Below are 19707 nucleotides of genomic sequence, written 5' to 3'. Positions count from 1 at the left end.
GTGTTTGGGGTGAGGAAGGAGTGAGCCTTCACTTGTACATCTTGGTTAGCATCGCCATTTATTGAAGAAGCTATTGGATTCATATTTGATTTGCATTTCTTATCTTTTCTCTTTAATTAAGTTTTCTTTATGGTGCTTAAATTTGATATATCTTTGTGCATCATTGTGATATTGTTTGTACTCATTGGGTTGCACCGGGCACTTACAATTGGTATCAGCGCTTGGTCTCTTTTGATCAAGCTTAACCGCTTAGAGTAAAGATCATGGCAACCATAAAAGTTTCTTTTTTAGAAGGGCAATCTATTGATAGACCACCTATGTTTAATGGTTCTCATTTTAGCATGTGGAAACAAAGAATGATGATTTTCTTACAATCCGTTTATATTGAATTATGGTATGTGGTAGAAGATGGTCCTTATGAAGCTAGAATAGTTGACTCTACCACCAATTTGAGTAGATTAAAGACTAGACAAGAATTGAATGAAAAAGACAAGAGATACCTTTCTTTGAATGCCAAGGCCATGTGTATATTGTACAATGCTTTAGATGTAAATGAATCTAGTAGGATTAAAGGTTGTAAATCAGCTAAAGATATTTGGGATAAATTGTGTGTATTTCATGAAGGTAACCAAGATATTAAAGAACAAAAGAAATCTTTGCTTGTTTCTCAATATGAATTTTTCAAAATGCATCCTCTTGAAAATGTTGATAAGATGTGTAGTAGATTTTGTGACATTATTCAAGATCTTAAATTGCTTGGAAAAGAATATTCTTTGGGTGAGAAAAATAGAAAGATTTTGAATGCCTTGCCAAAAGAATGGGAAAACAAAATAAATGCTATAGAAGAGGCAAAGGATTTAAATTCTATGTCCATTGAATCTCTTGTGGATACCCTAACCTCTTATGAATTAAAGCTGAAATTCAAAGTGCAAGAGGAAGAAAATGCAAGAATGTATAAGAGAGGCATAGCTTTTAAAGCATATCAAGTGGGGGATAACCCATCCTTCATGGGTAATGAAATCATGGAAGAGGACAATGATATAACTCCTCACATCAAAACTTTCAAGAAGATTTTCAACAAGAGATGTTCAAGAGGAGATTGCAAAGTCACATGGGATGAATGCAATTCAAAAAGAGAAAAAGAAGAGTTGGCCCAAATGGCACTAATGGCCGTTGGAGAAGATGAGGTAAGTTCTTATCACTCTTTTTGTGATGAAGATAATGAAGATGATGAGGTGAAAATTCTTATGATTAAAATGCATAAAAGTTTGAGAAAATCTTATGCTAAAAATAAAGATTTGAAAACAAAAATAAATGATTTGTTGGAAGAAAACTCCAAACTTTTTCAAGAAAACAAATGTTTGAGAATGGAAAATGATGATTTAAAAAATCAAAAAAGTGTTTTTGATTGCAAAAATAATTTGAAAAGGAAGTTGGAAGGGAAAACAAAGTTTTATGAAAAAATGTTGGAGAAACAAAATTTGTTAAAGAAAAGAATTAATGACTTGAACGAGTTTCTCCAAAATGAAAAACAAAAGTTTTCTCAAACAAAAGAAAACAAATCTTTTCAAGGCACAAATAAGTTTGCTATGATAAGAAGTAAGAAAATTAGTTGCATTAAATCCACCTATGTGCAAAATACTTCTATCATGTGTCACTTTTGTTACAAATTTGGACATATGCAAAATGATTGCTATGTAAAGAAAAATATGAGAAAAGGCATGAAATTCATGTGGATTGCTAGATCATGTCGTATTAACTCCCAAGGACCCTATAAAGAAAGGGTACCAAATGAAATTTCTCATATTTAGGTACATCATGAAGATTTGATCCAGGAAGTGCTATATGGTTGTAAGTACAATTGAAAATTTTGATATTCAATATGGTTTTGATTTGAAAAATAAAGGGGGAGTTTGTTTTTTTTTTTTTTGATTGATGCCAAAAGGGGGAGTAGGATTTATTGAAATTTCTTTGTATGTTGGCACTTTCTAAGGGGGAGCTTTATTTGAACTTATTTGATAAAAAAAATCTTCATTTTGTTTGTCATCATCAAAAAGGGGGAGATTGTTGACCTTGGTCGATCAATCCTTGGTTTTGATGATTAACAAACCAAAATGTAGATTTGAGCTAATGTTTTTATGTGAGTAATTTGTTAGAACAGATTCGTGTGGCATAAAAGAAGAAGCAAAAACAGGGCACTCATGTGGGACATCCGAAAGGAAGCTATCGGACGTCCGAAAGGATGAAGAACATCAACGGACGCACGCATCGGACGCACATCGATCGCATCGGACGTCCGAGAAATTTCGCAAAGATTTGATGACTCTCTGACGACGTTCGGACGCAGGGTTCGGACGTCCGACAGGTAGTTAGGACGCAGGGTTCGGACGTCCGACAGGTGGTTCGGACGTCCGACAGGCCAACGGCTAGTTTTGACAGCATTTAATATTTGACCGTTGGAGAGCCTTTTGGAGCCATTTCTCACCTTCTATAAAAACCCCAAAGCACAAGAAGACAAGGGACTTTTGCCAACACAAAATACAAGCTTACAAGTGAGATTTTTGAGTAGAAAGATTCTTTGTTGGTTGTATAAGGGGTTGGGAAAGTTGGGTTGTGAGGTTGCTCAAGTGAAGGTTATTCTCTAGGAGGAGTAAAACCTTGGTGAAGGTGATCCTATCACTTGAAGTGGTAAAACCTTGGTGAAGGTTGCCTCATTTGTATAAAATAGTTCTTAATTGGGTGAGTGATCTTTCAAGTGTAGGTTGTTGAGGGTTAACTAGAATTGTTGTAAAACTCCTTGGCTCAACCAAAGTGTGTTTGGGGTGAGGAAGGAGTGAGCCTTCACTTGTACATCTTGGTTAGCATCGCCATCTATTGAAGAAGCTATTGGATTCATATTTGATTTGCATTTCTTATCTTTTCTCTTTAATTAAGTTTTCTTTATTGTGCTTAAATTTGATATATCTTTGTGCATCATTGTGATATTGTTTGTACTCATTGGGTTGCACCGGGCACTTAGGATTTATTGAAATTTCTTTGTATGTTGGCACTTTCTAAGGGGGAGCTTTATTTGAATTTATTTGATAAAAGAAATTTTCATTTTGTTTGTCATCATCAAAAAGGGGAGATTGTTGACCTTGGTCGATCAATCCTTGGTTTTGATGATTAACAAACCAAAATGTAGATTTGGGCTAATGTTTTTATGTGAGTAATTTGTTAGAACAGATTCGTGTGGCATAAAAGAAGAAGCAAAAACAGGGCACTCATGTGGGACGTCCGAAAGGAAGCTATCGGACGTCCGAAAGGATGAAGAACATCAACAGACGCACGCATCGAACGCACATCGATCGCATCGGACGTCCGAGAAATTTCGCAAAGATTTGATGACTCTCTGACGACGTTCGGACGCAGAGTTCGGACGTCCGACAGGTGGTTCGGACGTCCGACAGGCCAACGGCTAGTTTTGACAGCATTTAATATTTGACCGTTGGAGAGACTTTTGGAGCCATTTCTCACCTTCTATAAAAACCCCAAAACACAAGAAGACAAGGGACTTTTGCCAACACAAAATACAAGCTTACAAGTGAGATTTTTTAGTAGAAAGATTCTTTGTTGGTTGTATAAGGGGTTGGGAAATTTGGGTTGTGAAATTGCTCAAGTGAAGGTTATTCTCTAGGAGGAGTAAAACCTTGGTGAAGGTGATCCTATCACTTGAAGTGGTAAAATCTTGGTGAAGGTTGCCTCATTTGTATAAAATAGTTCTTAATTGGGTGAGTGATCTTTCAAGTGTAGGTTGTTGAGGGTTAACTAGAATTGTTGTAAAACTCCTTGGCTCAACCAAAGTGTGTTTGGGGTGAGGAAGGAGTGAGTCTTCACTTGTACATCTTGGTTAGCATCGCCATCTATTGAAGAAGCTATTGGATTCATATTTGGTTTGCATTTCTTATCTTTTCTCTTTAATTAAGTTTTCTTTATTGTGCTTAAATTTGATATATCTTTGTGCATTATTGTGATATTGTTTGTACTCATTGGGTTGCACCGGGCACTTACATACTTCAATTTTGCTTTTTAGAAGCTTTGTTCCCCACAATCAACTTCAATTAATTCAAATATTGAAAATAATGCTCCATAAAAATCCATTAAGTAATTTAGAAGTAATTGACATCAAAGTTTTCGAAATATAACTTCCCAAATCAGATTTGACCATTCGGCTAAGAGAAAAAGAAAATTTTCCAGATTCGAAGAGCAACTTTGGAACATCATTTGTATATCGAAATGGTCTTAGATTGACACCAAAATTGGTACAATTCAACTTCCATGTGAGGACTACTCCTCTACCAAATTTCATTTGAAAATTCACATGGGAAGGTAGTGAACTAAACTACCAAAGTTCAAGAAAATCCCAAGATCAATCTGTCTTTTGCTTCCTTCTTCATTTTCAATCATTTTGCCCAGTGAAAATGATTCAAATCTGGCTCATTTATGAAATAAAGGTCTAAGAAATACCCAAGATACATTTGGTAGGTGATTAACACCAAGAATTTCAAGATCACAAGTCCCAATTCAAAAAGAGTCATTCAACTAGCCAAAAAGAGGGTTTTTCATCACTAAGTCAGTTTCGAAGTTCAGCCACAACTCACTTAATTCAACTTAGAATTAAGTGTGGCTAGTGGCGTTGAAAACTAGATTCATAAAGATACAATTTCTTAGAAGAAATTGTTTTCAAAATCTGTCCACAGCTAGCTCATATTTGAGCATCAATTCACTGCTCAAAACAGAGCTCCCAGTGTAGACGCGAAACAGGATAGTCATGTTCAAATGATTGGTATGGACTACTCAGATGGAACTAGGACATGCATTTTATACTATTCGAAATCTGGGAATGTCTAGTTTCCAGTGCCACAAACGGAATTCAATTTCGACATCGAAGTAAAAAGTTATAGCTGTTTGAAAAACACTGCCAGAGCAGTTACGGAAAATATTCCAGTTTTGCTAGACTTCCGAAATCACCACATTTGGTCAAGCAAATCACGAAATTTTTTGATGAAACTTTGTACACAACCTATATTACACATATACATCAGAAACAAGTCATTAGAACCACAGAAATATTGCTCTAAGGGCCACGGCATGTACAGGGGCAGAAATGGAAAAATTCCCCCTTCACTTCCTTTGAGCTTTCTTTCAACAATACAACCTATTTCCACTAGATTAAACACTAATCCAACCTTAATAACTCAAAACACAACAAATCAGTCCATCAAGCCATAGTGGGAGTTCATAGAACCCACACACCAATTTTCCAACATAAATAAAGCTACTCATGAGAATCCAAGAGCCCATAGGTGTAATATAACTTCCACAAACTAAGATTTTGGTAGTTGATCGTTGTTTACCTCTCTTGATGAACAAAGCAGAATTTTTCGGCCTCTTGAAGCTCAACAAAACCGTGGAAAGCAAGCACTCTTCCTAGCTTGAGGTGGTCTCCAAGTAATTTACAAGTTATAGCTAAAATTTGGGCTGATTTGGGTGAGGATTTTGTGAAGAAATGGTGAAGAATTTTGGAGAGCTTTGAGTTGTTTTCCTTCCCGTGGTGGCTGGCTGGAATGAGAGCAAGAGAGAGAGTGTTTTGATCAAAATGAAGGTTCCAAGAGAAGCTTTAATGTGTGGCTATGATTTGTTCAAAAGTCAACCCTCTCTCGCGCGCCCGCGCGCGTTTCGTGCTCGATTTCTCTCGAGTTTGTTTCACTTGTGCACTATACCTCTAATGCACTTTTATTCATATTATTATTATTCACTCTTAATGGTCTAAAAATAAAAGTCTAAAGTCTCTCAATTAAATCGCACGCGCAAAACGCGTACCTTCGATTTGTGCGCGGTAAAGTGAATCTCCAAGAAATTCTTATAACGATAGTATCACTAACTAATACTTGAATACTTAAGTATAAAATTACCTATTTTAAGACTAATGTACAAGTCTCCAATTTTCCAAAATCATTGTATTCTCGAATCGATTATTAACTCCAATCGAGTATTCACTATTCTCACTTAACAGCTTTCAAAAATTAAATTTCGAAACGAGTCATTTTAAAAATATAAGTGAGTCATAGTTCCATGAAATTGGGTTTAAAAAGGTTGAAATAAAATATTTGGAGCAAATGGGCAATTAAATATTTAAATAAGCTAGTAACAGGAGTTTAAAATAAGTAAATTTTTGTGAGTCCTCACATATCATATTTGTTTTTATGTATCATTAATGAAGGACATAAGGGAAATTTCGAAGTATAAAATCTATCTATATCTATATACATTTGAGAAGGGATTTTTAGCAACAAATCTCCACACACCTTCCCCATCCTTAATTCTATTTTTCTAACATTTTACATTTAATTTATTTCGTAAAATACATCATGTCCACGTTTCAAGCATACTACCACATTTCCATCAAACAAAACTCCACTTCAACTAACACTCTTCCCTTCACGCACCTTCCCACTTCAATTAATACTCCTTCAATTAGCAATTTCACTTCGATTAAAACTTCTCCAACCCAATAATAAGAGATAACAATATAATTTTACAAAAAATTAAAAATTTACCATCTCTTTCAACTTTCTTATGGTATCAATCTTAACCCTCAACTTAATTTCACCATGGAACATGCCGCCTACAAATATTTCACCAACGCCTAAATTTCAAACTTGCCAGATTGCAAAGGAGGAAACATTTGCAGTCACACATACGATAACAATTAATTAATTAATGAACAATTATCTACATATTATTTTGAATTAAAAATTGTAATCTATACATTTTTTGAATGATTTTAGGTCAAATATTTTTTGATGCTTGCTTACATTCAAAGCATTAACATAGACAATATGTTTCATAAGTTATGCAAAAATTGTGGACAACCATGTCAATCTTATTTTTCAAAAATAATGTGTATCCATTGTAATGACGTAGTCAACACTATTGTCAGGTAATTATTGTCATATATCTTTAATTTTAGTTACATTTTTTATTGCATATCACAATTTATTCTTAATAAATACAATATTAATATACAAGTTAGAGATTCTAGTGGTAACCTATACCTTGCTCTTCAAGACAGGCATGCACGATTCATATTTTGTTGTGATGCTTCTTATCGTACAGATTTAAAAGGGAAGGTATAAATTATTTATACGTATATATTTTTATACAATATTATTTACAAACTTTCTAAAACAAATGATAATTCTAAATTCTGTATGCTTTTAATTGTTAGGAAAATGGTGGTACATCGTTCGACCAACACATTAATTCATGCAAAAATTGTGCATTCTCATTTATAGTACGAATTCCACAAAATTCAACAAAATTAATTAAACCACCAATATTGACATTCGTACTTAGAATTGATTGGTGTGAAGAATGTTCCAGCCTTTATAAAAGATTATCAAATCGAAAGTAAAATATTTGTAAGTATTTCATTTACTTATCAAATTAAATATTCAGTTACATTGAATTAAACCCTTGTGTTGCTCAATTTGTGATATATAGATTTTTACTTTTTTTTTTCAGGATTTGACTTCCATCAATGTGGTAGTTTATAAATAATAAGGATGTTTTTATCATATGTTGAACTATTGCTACAAAATCTCATTTTTTTAGTTATGCTTTCATGTACCCTAAATTATACGAATGGACAACCATTTTTCGTCAAAAAATTGTTACATTTTTCATGAACATATTTTCCTATCACCTTTTTACCTCACATATATCAAATCGCTACAGTAATTTTTCTACACAAAATTTAGAAAAATACAATCCAAACACAATCTCTTTTTAAATTCCTTCATCGATTATAATTTCTTCCAAAAATATGATCTGTTTAGACTAGTAATTAAAAATATCAAACATGATAAATATTTCAAAATGAAAAAAAATGACACGTGGGACAGAAGGAATGCATGATGCGCGTGATTACGGGACCCGGGTAGTCTGGACGCGCTACACCGGCCGGCTCCTGTATAATTGACGTGCAGCAGCAAGAAAGAGAAAAAAGGAAAACTTGTCGGTTCCTGATTCTCTCATTAAAGTAACTTTCGATGCTTACTGAATAATGAGTCTACCTTTATCTTAAAGGGCGTTGCTTTCTACCCAGGAATCACATTCTCAAAAGAATACCAAAGTAAGGCTACTTTTCCAAATGTTTGTCCCCTGTAACCGTAACCTCGCTAATATAGCCGTTACCACTCCGAACCCAGGAATCTCCTCCATTCTCATAGCTGACGTTTTTTAAAAAATTTGTGAATTATTTAATGCTATCTAATTTTGTCTTCACTAGAGCAAACTCATACCCACCTCAGCAATTCAAGATTCAACTTGAAGAAAAATAATTTTAAATCACCATGATCACGCATCAGCAGTCAGAAATTAACCAATCTGCTTAATGAGTAAGGAAAGAAATGAAGTCTCTCCCAACTTCTTTTTCCTTCCGGTTTCTTCTAATTCTTTATCTATTTTCTCCAAAGTCATTATGTAGTGAACAATTGTACACTTCTTATCTTTTCCTTTCCTTTCCTTTCCTTTCGGTTTCTGTTATTTTTTTCTTTTCCCTCAAATCTGGATTGTTTCCCATCTCTTTCAAAATAGAAACAACTGGGAAGTGGGATTGATTTTCCTATTATTTTTTCTTCTTTTGTATTACCAATTTTGCCCAAAAATCCGCGTTTCATTTCTCTCTCACACACAAACACACGGTGTGGATTAGGATGGGATTCAAAGAAAGTGCGACGGCAATACCACTATGTAATGCCCCACGTTTTTGTCAACTCATTTGTTATCAATACACAGTTTTTGGCAGTTTTCGGTAACAGCAGTGGTGGATCGAGGGAGCCACACACGTCCCGTTCTCCAATATATATATTCACATTCCTTCTTCTTCACCTTTATTCACATTCGTCATAAAAGCTTTTCCGTTTTTCTCGGATATAGTTATTAGTATCTTGATTTATTCACAAAATGATATTTGGGGTTTTCTTATTTCATTGATTACTTGGAAAAAAGCATTGGATTTTGGCTGATTTTTCGTACCCACCTGCCAAAATCCATTTCTTTCTTTTCTTTTTCTTATAAATCTGAATCCCTCCTCTTTGTTTTTTTCTTTTTCTTTTTGTCCCTCTTCTCTTCTCTTTTTTTTTTTTTTTTTATTTGACAAAAAGAAGAGGAACCTTTATTTATCTTGAAAAAGTCTTGGTTCACAAGTGATAAAGATTGTATTTTTACTCATAGGGAATAATAAATTCCTCTGCAGGGCTGATTTTCAGTTCTTTTTTGGCTGAAGATGTCAAGAATAAAGCTTTTATTTAGCTTGTTGGTATTGGTATTTGTTGGGATTAGTAATGATGTGGTGGGTGTTGAAGGGCTTGGTGTGAACTGGGGTACACAGGCAACGCACAAGTTGCCTCCTAAGGTGGTAGTGCAAATGCTGAAAGACAATGGAATAACAAAAGTGAAACTGTTTGATGCAGACGCATCAACTATGAGTGCTCTGGCTGGCTCTAATATTGAAGTAATGGTTGCTATTCCTAATGACCAGCTTCTTGTTATGAATGACTACGATAGAGCTAAGAACTGGGTTAAGCGCAATGTCACTGTCTACCTTTTCAATGGAGGTGTTAACATAAAGTAAGTCTTCCTTTTTGGGTTCTTGATTTTGTCTTTGAATGGAAAATAGTCATTCTTATGCTTTGCTTAAGTTAGTCTCTTGGAGATTCTGGGATTTCTGCCGCTTATCTTGGAAAGCACACATCTTTCTGTTGATTGTGTCTGTTTCTTTTGGTCAATGTGTTCTTGGAAGAATCTCCTTTAGTTGTTTTCTTGATCCAAGTTTGAGTACTAGATTTTTAATTTTTTTTCTTGTTTGATTTGTGATAGGGTTGTTTATAGCCGGTGTTAGGTAGTAGATTGGTCATACAGCATAGCTTTGGCTAGGGGAACTTCTGCAAAGACTACTTATGGCCTGCTTGATTCGGTTAGATTTGAATCCCAATGGGGATTTCAATATAGTTTGGTTGAATCAATGCTACTTTTCAAATAATCAATCCACTCGTTGGTGTTGTTTAACTTTCCAATCGACAGTATACCTGGCAACCTAGTTGTCCAGACTTGGGTTTTCCCTTTTTGACTTGTTCCCTCGCCCATATTGTTTAACTTTCCAATCTGCAGGGCGCGGGGCAGGGATGCTTGATCGGCTGTCAGATCAATTGTCCCTCCCTGAACAGTGTAATATTTTTTGAACGTCTTGTAACTTTAAGTGACCTGTTTGTACATCCGACGCGTGATACTCTGTTACTGTTTATGTGGATCCTATACATAATAATTGCATCTTTGTTGTGAAGTTTTACAAGTAGTTCACGTAGAGGTATACACCGTTCAAAAATTGTTCCACCGTGAAGGATGGTTGTGGCTGGCAACCATCTGTGCCCCTAGTCCCAATCTGCGGTATATCTGGCAAACTAGTTTTGCAGACTTGGATTTTCCCCTTTTTGACTTGTCCCTCATTGCAATCCAAGCCTTCACCTTGCTCAATTTTATCGATTGCTTGCATTGCAAATGTTATTTTTTTCTCTTACCCTTGCTCGATAATTTCCCTGTTTACTATTTATGGTATCTAATCTTTCATAAAAATCCTACTTTGCCTGGACAAACTTGTGCTTTTCTCTCATGGTGATCTGTGTCATAGAGCATCAAATTTGGCTTGGTATTTAGGTCTTGGCAATTCGCATTTTTTATCTTACCAAGGCCGTAGTACCTGGCACCTGCCTGTGAATATTGAATTTACCCTTTTGAATGCAGAGTGCTAGCCAGTCTCGCCAGAAAGGTGGTTGTTAATTATTCGCATACATTATATGAACTTGCTGAGCACCTTCCAGGTTGTTATCTTCTATTGTCTTTCTTCAGAAGCAGTGGGAACTGTTTATAGTTGTTTGTGGAGTTCGATTTTAACATCCTTCTATAGATCTGGGATTCGTAGATTAGATTCTAATTTTTCATTAGGGAAGGAACAGTGCATACTTAGAAATTTGAGGATGACTTTGTTGGACGTCTTTTTCTTCAAGGTAAAAAGTAGATGTGAATCTTGGGACCACTCAGGAAAGATTTTCATGTATTTATCTATTTCCAACTAAGATCAATAAGTGGTTTTGTACTGGTAATCTGCATAGAATCATATATACTATGCAAAACCAGAATGTTGGACCCCTATTGGCTAGCTAGGATTTTACATTGGTTACTACTAAAAACTTTTCACCTTTTAGGGTTCTCTATGGGTATTTGGTTTTAGAAGTTCATGTTGTTGTACAGATACTGTGCTGCATTGCATTATAACCTATCTGTACTTGTACTAAAATTTTTTTCTCTATCACAGGTATGTAGCAGTTGGTAATGAGCCATTTCTTGCATCTTACAATAACTCATTCGTGAACACCACATTCCCAGCCCTTCAGAACATACAAAACGCCCTAAATGATGCTGGGCATGGTGACACCATAAAGGCAACTGTGCCGTTAAATGCTGATGTCTATTTTTCACCAGAAGGCAATCCTGTTCCCTCTGCTGGAAGATTTCGGGCAGATATCAGTTCCCAAATGACCCAGATTGTTCAGTTCTTGAACCAAAATAATGCACCTTTTACTGTAAATATTTACCCTTTCTTGAGTCTTTACTTAAACTCACACTTCCCAGTTGACTATGCCTTCTTTGATGGGGCTGCTAACCCCATAGTTGATGATGGAGTTCAGTACACAAATGTCTTCGATGCCAACTTTGATACCTTGGTTTCAGCACTAAAGGGATTGGGGTATGGAAGCATGAATATTTTGGTTGGAGAGGTTGGATGGCCCACTGATGGGGACAGGAATGCCAATGTAAATTATGCTATTAGGTTTTACAGGGGTCTTCTCCCAAGACTTGCCGCAAATAAAGGAACCCCACTTCGGCCTGGTTATATAGAGGTTTACTTGTTTGGACTTCTAGATGAAGATTTGAAGAGTGTAGCTCCTGGTAATTTTGAGCGCCATTGGGGGATTTTCAGGTACGATGGACAGCCAAAGTTTCCTATGGATCTTTCAGGTCAGTTGCAAGACAAATATCTTGTGGGGGCGCAGAATGTGCAGTATCTTCCTGCTAAATGGTGCCAGTTCAATCCTAATGCAAAAGACTTGAGCAAACTCGCGGAGAATATCAATTATGCTTGCACATTTGCAGATTGCACAGCTCTTGGGTATGGTTCGTCTTGTAATGGTTTGGATAGCAATGGGAATGCATCATATGCATTTAATATGTACTTCCAGGTCCAGAACCAAGGAGATTTGAGCTGCAATTTTCAAGGTTTAGCTATGGTGACTGAGCAGAACATATCTCAAGCAAATTGCAACTTCACCATTCAAATTGCGACCTCTTCTTCCATGAAGTTGTTGCCGGTAGCTGGATTATATTTAGCAGCATTCACATTTCTATTGCTATAGGCATCTTTCTGTAGATACCTCACCTGTATTATTTCTGATACATTCATTTGAGGCATTAATTTACACTAATACAGCTGGGCCCTTTTTTGCCCTGCAGATTCATTTAATAAGATTTTGCATGATTGTTTTCTTTTCAGGATGACTTCTCCATTCAAACAAGTTGATCGAACTTGTGAAATGTTGAAATAGTTTTTAGCATGCTGATGCTTAACATCTACTTGATTTATGATGTCAACTGTTAAATTAACTCTAGCAAGACTGTGAGCTCATACTTTGCTGATCAAGATAGTCATTGTGCATACCTTATCAGCTGTAATGAAATCATGCTACCGAAACCTGCCTTTATAACTTGGTTTATTAGTAACTAAACTACTGTCAAATTTCCAATTCTTTGTTGGTTCCATGATAAATTTTCTTGTTAACGGTACCGGTAGAACAAGCAGAATATGATACACCACCCTATGTGCAGGATAGGAAGAGGAAAAAAAGGGGAGTGGAAGGATTGGAATGGATTCGGGCATCACAAGTTTCAATTCAATTTGGTTGTGTAAATCTAATAACAGCGGATATAAACTTGTACAATTTCGAAAGTAGGCTAGTACAATTTTGGGTGTAAATTCGTACGATTTGGTTGTAATTGTGATTTCTACATTATATCAAAGTTATGCCAGTTTATACCAGATGATGTAAGAATTACATAATTGGTTTAAATTAGACAACAACTTAGTTTGTAAGTCTAGAATCCGATTGGAGTAGGGAAGCAAAGGAGGGAAATGAATCCTTTCTTTGACAAGGAAAGCTGGTAAAGAAATGATAGATGACAACACAAGTTGACTCAGTTGGCAAGGATGGATCACTTTTTCATAAAAAGGTCATGTGTTCGAATTTTACTGTTGATGCGAGATTTGTGTTGCTGGTGATCTGTAAGAACTATTCTAAGCATGACCTATGATTCGAGAGGCATGCACTGATCCGACTTATGATTTCGGAAACATTTCTTGACTCGTCGTGGTAATTGGAACCGATCTCACCAAAGTTTTCTTTACCAAAAAAAAAAAAAAATTGATCAAACGATGGGTTGCAAATTAGGAACATTCACGTGATACGTACAACTTGTTTTATTCTGAACGTATAGAGGAATAATGGCCGGTTGTTCGGTCTATAATCATTTTATTACTCATTGACAGATTGTGGGGGCCATAATGTTTTCGCAAACTGGATATGTGGCGGCCTCACTTCCCCCTAAGGCGAACCAGAGGGTACCCGCCTGCCCAACTCTCGCCGGGACTCACGCAAGCAAACCGACCACTAATCCACGTATAACTTAAAATCAAAACACAATTTGTCATCCGGACGTGCCAAACCTTTAAACGACTGGAATATTAAATCACATTAATTTCAGAGATAACATTACCAATGAACATCCAACCGTTCACTCTTAAATACATCTCCGACTAGTTCAACACAACCTACAAATATACATTATAAACCATACAGCAAACTCATCAAGCTCAAATAAATTCATACAAGTCAAAACTTAGGGTTTGCACTTTTCCAGCTTCAAGTGACAACCCAAAACAAAGATACAAGTACGATTCGAAATAATATTTACATAACGATAAGATAGACTTCAAGTTTCTCAGTTTCCAGAACCTTTTAAGGAAAACAAATATCGTGTGGTGAACTAACGCTCAGTGGTGCCCAAAACATGCAATCATATAAGGCAAGTAACGAGTATTAAAATTCAACAATTAGGAAAGCGTATAATAGCACACGGTAGGATACAGGGCTCTCAGAAGCCATTCTCCGCGCTTGATCAGAAATTACCGTAGTTGACCCTCCGTCAACTCTCATTACTAACGGTCCATGTAGAACTCCTTATTTTACTTAACTCCGGCCACCGATCATACCCCAGCTCCGGGCCCGCACGACAAAATAAAAGAGAGCGGTAGTACTCGAGTATACCCCCTGGATAAACTAGTCGAGTGATTCACCCAATGACGTCACAAAATAAGAAATTACCAGGTCAGGATAAGAGGCCCTCCCACCCTTAAGGTGTGGTACATTCCCTTGCCTAGTGATTTAGTACTTGAGATAGGATAAGAGGCCCTCCCACCCTCAGGTGTGGTACATTCCCCTACTCAGTGCTTAGCAAGTATTCTAAGGTTTTAGCATTTGAGTTAGGATAAGAGGCCCTCCCACCCTCAGGTGTGGTACATTCCCCTACTCAATGCTTAGCAAGTGCAAGCAGGATATTTCACGAAAATATTTCAAGCAAGTCACCACTCGAAAGAGCTAGTGCGATAAAGTACACACTGCCCACTTCGATGGATCAGAAACCATTTTCCAATTATCACATATCAAGTCAAGAAAGCACTTTAATCAAGTAGGCATAGAACAAGCAAGGACACTCACCAATTCAAAAGTAATTGAGTGAGAAATCTTTAATTGTCCCCTCTGGGATTCTCTTCAAGACTACCTTGGGCACCTGAAGCAATTTGACAAGTATTTTTCACTCATAATCACTCATTACTCAAGAAAGGAGTTACACTCATGTAGACTTGTCAATACCTCAAATTAAGAACCTTAACCACTCAAAATAAAGGTTCAAAAATAAGGTTTTATTAACACAAGGAAAAATAATTTCCTTCATGAAATCAAGTTTAAAGCGACCAATTATCATCAAGAAGGAATAACGGGTTTTCAAAATTTCAGTTTATAAGAAATCGGCAAAATTTCAGCTTTGCACGTCAAACTTAGAAAAATCAGATCTTGTACTCAGTAGGTCCAAAATTGGAAAACTTGGTACCGTTGGAAACTACTTCCAAAGTACTAAAAGTTCCTAGAATACACCTTTCTAAGTTGATTTTTGGTCAACTTTGAAAATTCGAAAAACTTCACTTGTTTGGAACTAGCTTTTGAAATTTATAACTCTATTAGTGTTGTAATCCAAGAGTATAAAAAAACAAACGGAACAAGAAATGGAGTTTTGAATACTAAGATATGGCAACTCAAAGTTACCAAAATTCCTTTGTGAAACATGGGTTTTTCAAACTCGAGTCATGAACTTTGGTAATTTATTTGACCCATGAAACGGTCTCGGAATAACACCATAATTAGCAGTATAATACTACCATATAAGGGTTGTCTCTCTACCAAATTTCATAGAAAAATAGGCATGGGAAGTCACTTAACAAAATCACTCAAGTTTCCAAAATTTTAAGGCAAAGCTGCCTTGTATATAAAAATTTCCTTTTCTAAACTTCTGACCAAGGAAAATCCTCTAAACATGGTTCATTTACATAGAAAAGGTTTAAGGGTCATCCCAGAACAACATTTGTGGTGGTTAACACCAAGAGACTAAATTTGCAAGTCTACACTGAGCCTTTCATCAAATCTGTCCCAAAAAGGAGGGTTTTCAAGAACAGAGCAGGTTTCATATTTTGATCACAGGTCACTCAAATTAACTCGGAATTTGGCATGGTTTATGGCATTGGAAAACATAGTCATAGAGCTATAATTTCACAGAAGAAATCATTTTGAAATTCGGCACACAACTAGATCGAATTCGAGCCACTAGTTGTAGCCTCAGCATTTTGTTCTTGTAAAACAGAGAAACAGAGTAGTCATCTTTAAATGGTTGGTTCGGCTCACACACATGGAACCAGAACATACATTTTATACCGTTAGAAAGGCTGGGATATCTAGTTTCAAATGCCGCTAACGGCACTCGATTTTGACATCGGAACACAGAGTTATGGCCGAAATGCAAAAGCGGGTCAGAGTATTACGAAAACAGTTTTCCAGATTTACTGGCTTCACGAAATTGATCCCATTGACCAACCAAACCCCAATATTTTTAAATGAAACTTTATACACCATATATTCAACATATAAACATGATATATAAGTCATGAAACCCTCAAAATTCTGCAAAAAGGGGTGCGATTGAAACAGGGCAAACCTAAACATTTTTGAACTACACATCCCTTGAAGTCGAGACTAGCTAGGTATCATTAATCTATCCATTTAAGCACTAAACTAGCATTATATCCATCATCAATCATTAATCCAAGGGTGGGAGTTCATAGAGCCTACCATCAAAAATTTTCGACATGAAATAAAACAAATAACATGTAATTTTGGCAAATAATTCCACCACAATAAATCTGTTGTCGGCTAAACAGAATTCCAGCAGTTAATTGGTCATAAATCCAACTTTTTACTCGGCTAAAACATGATATTAAGTACTCAATTTCGGCATGCAATTACTTAGCTAGTCGATTAACATTTCTAGTTCAAAAATCCGATTCGGTCAGCAACAAGAATCATCCAAAAATCCAGAAATTTATTCAGTTTTCCTCGGCTAAGCTTGCATGTAAGCTGATCAATTTCATTTTTATTTTTTTCTTGCTTAACCGAGCCAAGGAGCTGTATGCAAAGCTTAATCATCTTGTTCTTAGTTAGATCAACGCATTTATCAGCTCAGACTACTACAAAGAGACAGAATTGAAGCTGTATTTCCCAAAACAGTCTCACGGCAATTCCAATTTCTTCCTAATCAGATTTTCTCATGCCTTGATTGCATCATCCGAGTGCACAGCTCAACAGGCATGTCCATAGATAGTTCAATCTATCACTAATCAACTTATTCTAGCTCAGTAATTACCTCACAAAGAAGATTATATGCACGGCAGAAAGCTGAAGTTTCTCCCCTCTTGGTTCACACGCGATTGAACGTGATGTTCCTGGTTGCAGAGGTTGCAATAGTTGCGGCTGGAACTGATGGAAATGGTGACAATTAGCAGCTGGGTGAGGTTTAGAAAATGCAAAGGAAACTCACGCACGGCCTCTCCCTCTCTTTCCTCAAGCTCACTGACAGAAACAGAAAAGATTTCAGCTCGCAGCTTCCTTTTCTTTCCTCTCGAATTGCAGAGTGCGGCTCAGTCTCTCCCTCTCTATCTCAGTCGATATTAACGAGGTGAAGGTGGAGTGTGGTCTGAGGTGAATTGTTGCAGAGGAGGTGGAATGGAGTTACAGTAGTGGTTTGTGATATAGAAATGAGGAGGGAGAAAGGTGGTGCCGCGGTTTTGAGAAGGGGTTGAGTGTAGGAGTGGTAAAAGTTTTGCATTGGCCGGTTAGGGTGGTGGAGTTATAATGTTGTCCAGAAATTTTGATTGGTTTGCATGGTAATTTGTGAGGTAGTGGAGGGTATTTTGGACTTTTCACTTTTCCTTCTAATGACCACTTAAGCCCTTGATTCGAGCATAATCTCACGAATTATCCCCATGCGTGATTTAAACTCCTAATAGTGTACTAATCTCGCGAGGGTTTCGATTATCGAAATTTTTACGTCCTACGTGTACCTAGCATACTTAAACCATTTTTATCGAAATTTATCGATTACAATTTAATATTAAGGTTCCTAGTAATTCCTAACATTATTACCTAATTATTTAAACTATAAAAATCAAGTTTGACCTTAATATATAAATTTAACATTCTTAATATTCGTTTATCCTTTTATATCAAAACTTATTAACTTAATCATTATTAACGCTTAAGATTAGCTATCGGAATTCAAAGAAATTTAATTGTTAAATCAATGAAATAATTTACCTTCGAAATATGAATTTAATGTAACAAAACTAGGAAATTTAATAGTTTAGTACAATTCTTTTATTTTGCACATAAAATTTATTTCTACGCACTTATTTAAAACAATTAGATTTAATGCTAAAATTTATTAAAGAATTAAAAATGCAAATGAAACATGCACTGATATTTATATATATATTTTTTTCAGGGTTCTCACAGGATAAACTGTGCCATAGCTGGCTAGTTAAGAACATGTTATTTGTACCCGGATACAAGTTGTTTTAGTCCGTTCTATAATTGCAATATACAAATTGATAAACAAAAAATGGGTGACAACAGCGAGATTTACTTGAGACAAAACTAAGTTTCAGATAGACGGAACAGATCGAACAAATAATAGACGAAATAGGGAACAAGCAAATAAGGAGTGCTCAAATATACGAACTAGAGAACAAGTAAGGGTCCATTTGGTTCATGGGACAATACAGAATTGGATTAATCATCCTATGTCATCCCATGTTTAATTACATTTTACACATGAGATGACTCCTCCCAATTAGGTGGTATTAGTCATCACTAAGAGATAGTATGATGAAAATTTAAACTAATTTATTCTTATAAATAATATAAAATTTATACTCTCATAATTATATAACCTTACTCTTGCACGATAATATAACATGAATGGACTAATTTGCTACTACTACTAACATAATAATATTTGGACTAATTTACCTTTGGTAATGATACAAATTCATACTGAATATTATATAATCACACTCTCACACAATAATATGATAATAATGGATTAATTTGTCCCTATTAATTATATTAAATTTTTTTACTATTTTGCCCCTATTCATTATTTTAATTTTTTTGATGAATTTACCCCTATTAATTAATTTAAATTTTGATTAATTTGCCCCTACTTAAATCATAATAAAAGGACTATATTGCCCTTACTAACCTTATTTTCTTAATCAAATTCTATATAAGCTCAAGTTCGGCCCAAAGAAAAATATTCTATTGGCTTGAAATTGGCTTATTTAGAACTCTTAAATGGGTTGAATTTTATTCAATTTAACCCTAACTTACTCAAAACTCGACCCATTATTTAATTAAATTTAAAATTGAGCTTCAAAAATTAGGTTACAACCTATTTTTAACGGCCAAATGAGCTGAGCTTGAGTGAATGCAAATTTTCATATATCAAAACCCTTGATTTACTTTATAATTCTAAAGTCTAAAATTATTTGATTTAAATAAAATTTAGAAATTATTTTTATTAAAATGATCATGCAAATTAAGGGGTATTTTGGTCATTAAAATAATAATCCTGTCTTATCCAATCTCCAACCAAATACAAGATAGGATTATTTCCCAATATATCCTATCCAATCTAGAATCAACCAAACACTAGATTATTTGGATTATTAATATTAATTCGAGGATGACTCAATCTAGGATTAATAATCTGAAAATAATTCATCCTATCTCATCTAGTTCATGAACAAAACAGCCCTAATAAAAAAAGGTGTGCGACCACTATTTTACCTTTTTATTTGAGAAAAAATCGTTCAAAACGTTTCTCACA

General features: G+C 35.5%; 1 protein-coding gene and 1 long non-coding RNA gene across 2 annotated transcripts; one reads left to right on the top strand and one right to left on the bottom strand.

Moving 5' to 3' along the window:
• Positions 1-8592: 8592 nt before the first annotated feature.
• On the top strand, positions 8593-12651 carry LOC113694127 (glucan endo-1,3-beta-glucosidase 8). The gene is made up of 2 exons (XM_027212980.2): positions 8593-9675; positions 11417-12651. Exons 1-2 carry the CDS (start codon positions 9332-9334, stop codon positions 12513-12515), a joined length of 1443 nt encoding a protein of 480 aa, XP_027068781.1. The 5' UTR covers positions 8593-9331; the 3' UTR covers positions 12516-12651.
• Positions 12652-13973: 1322 nt separating this feature from the next.
• Positions 13974-17636, bottom strand: LOC140008592 (uncharacterized). Its single transcript, XR_011816096.1, has 2 exons — positions 17185-17636; positions 13974-15003 (listed from the first exon to the last, which is right to left on the bottom strand). It is a non-coding gene; the product is annotated as an uncharacterized lncRNA (long non-coding RNA).
• Between the last annotated feature and the right edge of the window lie 2071 nt (positions 17637-19707).

Source organism: Coffea arabica, chromosome 6c (genome assembly GCF_036785885.1).
Source record: "Coffea arabica cultivar ET-39 chromosome 6c, Coffea Arabica ET-39 HiFi, whole genome shotgun sequence".
Lineage (NCBI taxonomy): Eukaryota > Viridiplantae > Streptophyta > Magnoliopsida > Gentianales > Rubiaceae > Coffea > Coffea arabica.
Note: the sequence above shows the minus strand (reverse complement) of the source record. Positions and strands in the feature narration are given on the sequence as shown.

Excerpts from the sequence above, each read along its gene's own strand:
- LOC113694127 (XM_027212980.2), top strand. The coding sequence starts at position 9,332 with ATGTCAAGAATAAAGCTTTTATTTAGCTTGTTGGTATTGGTATTTGTT. Across the intron at positions 9,676-11,416 it reads AATGGAGGTGTTAACATAAA|GTATGTAGCAGTTGGTAATG; the intron begins GTAAGTCTTCCT and ends TCTCTATCACAG.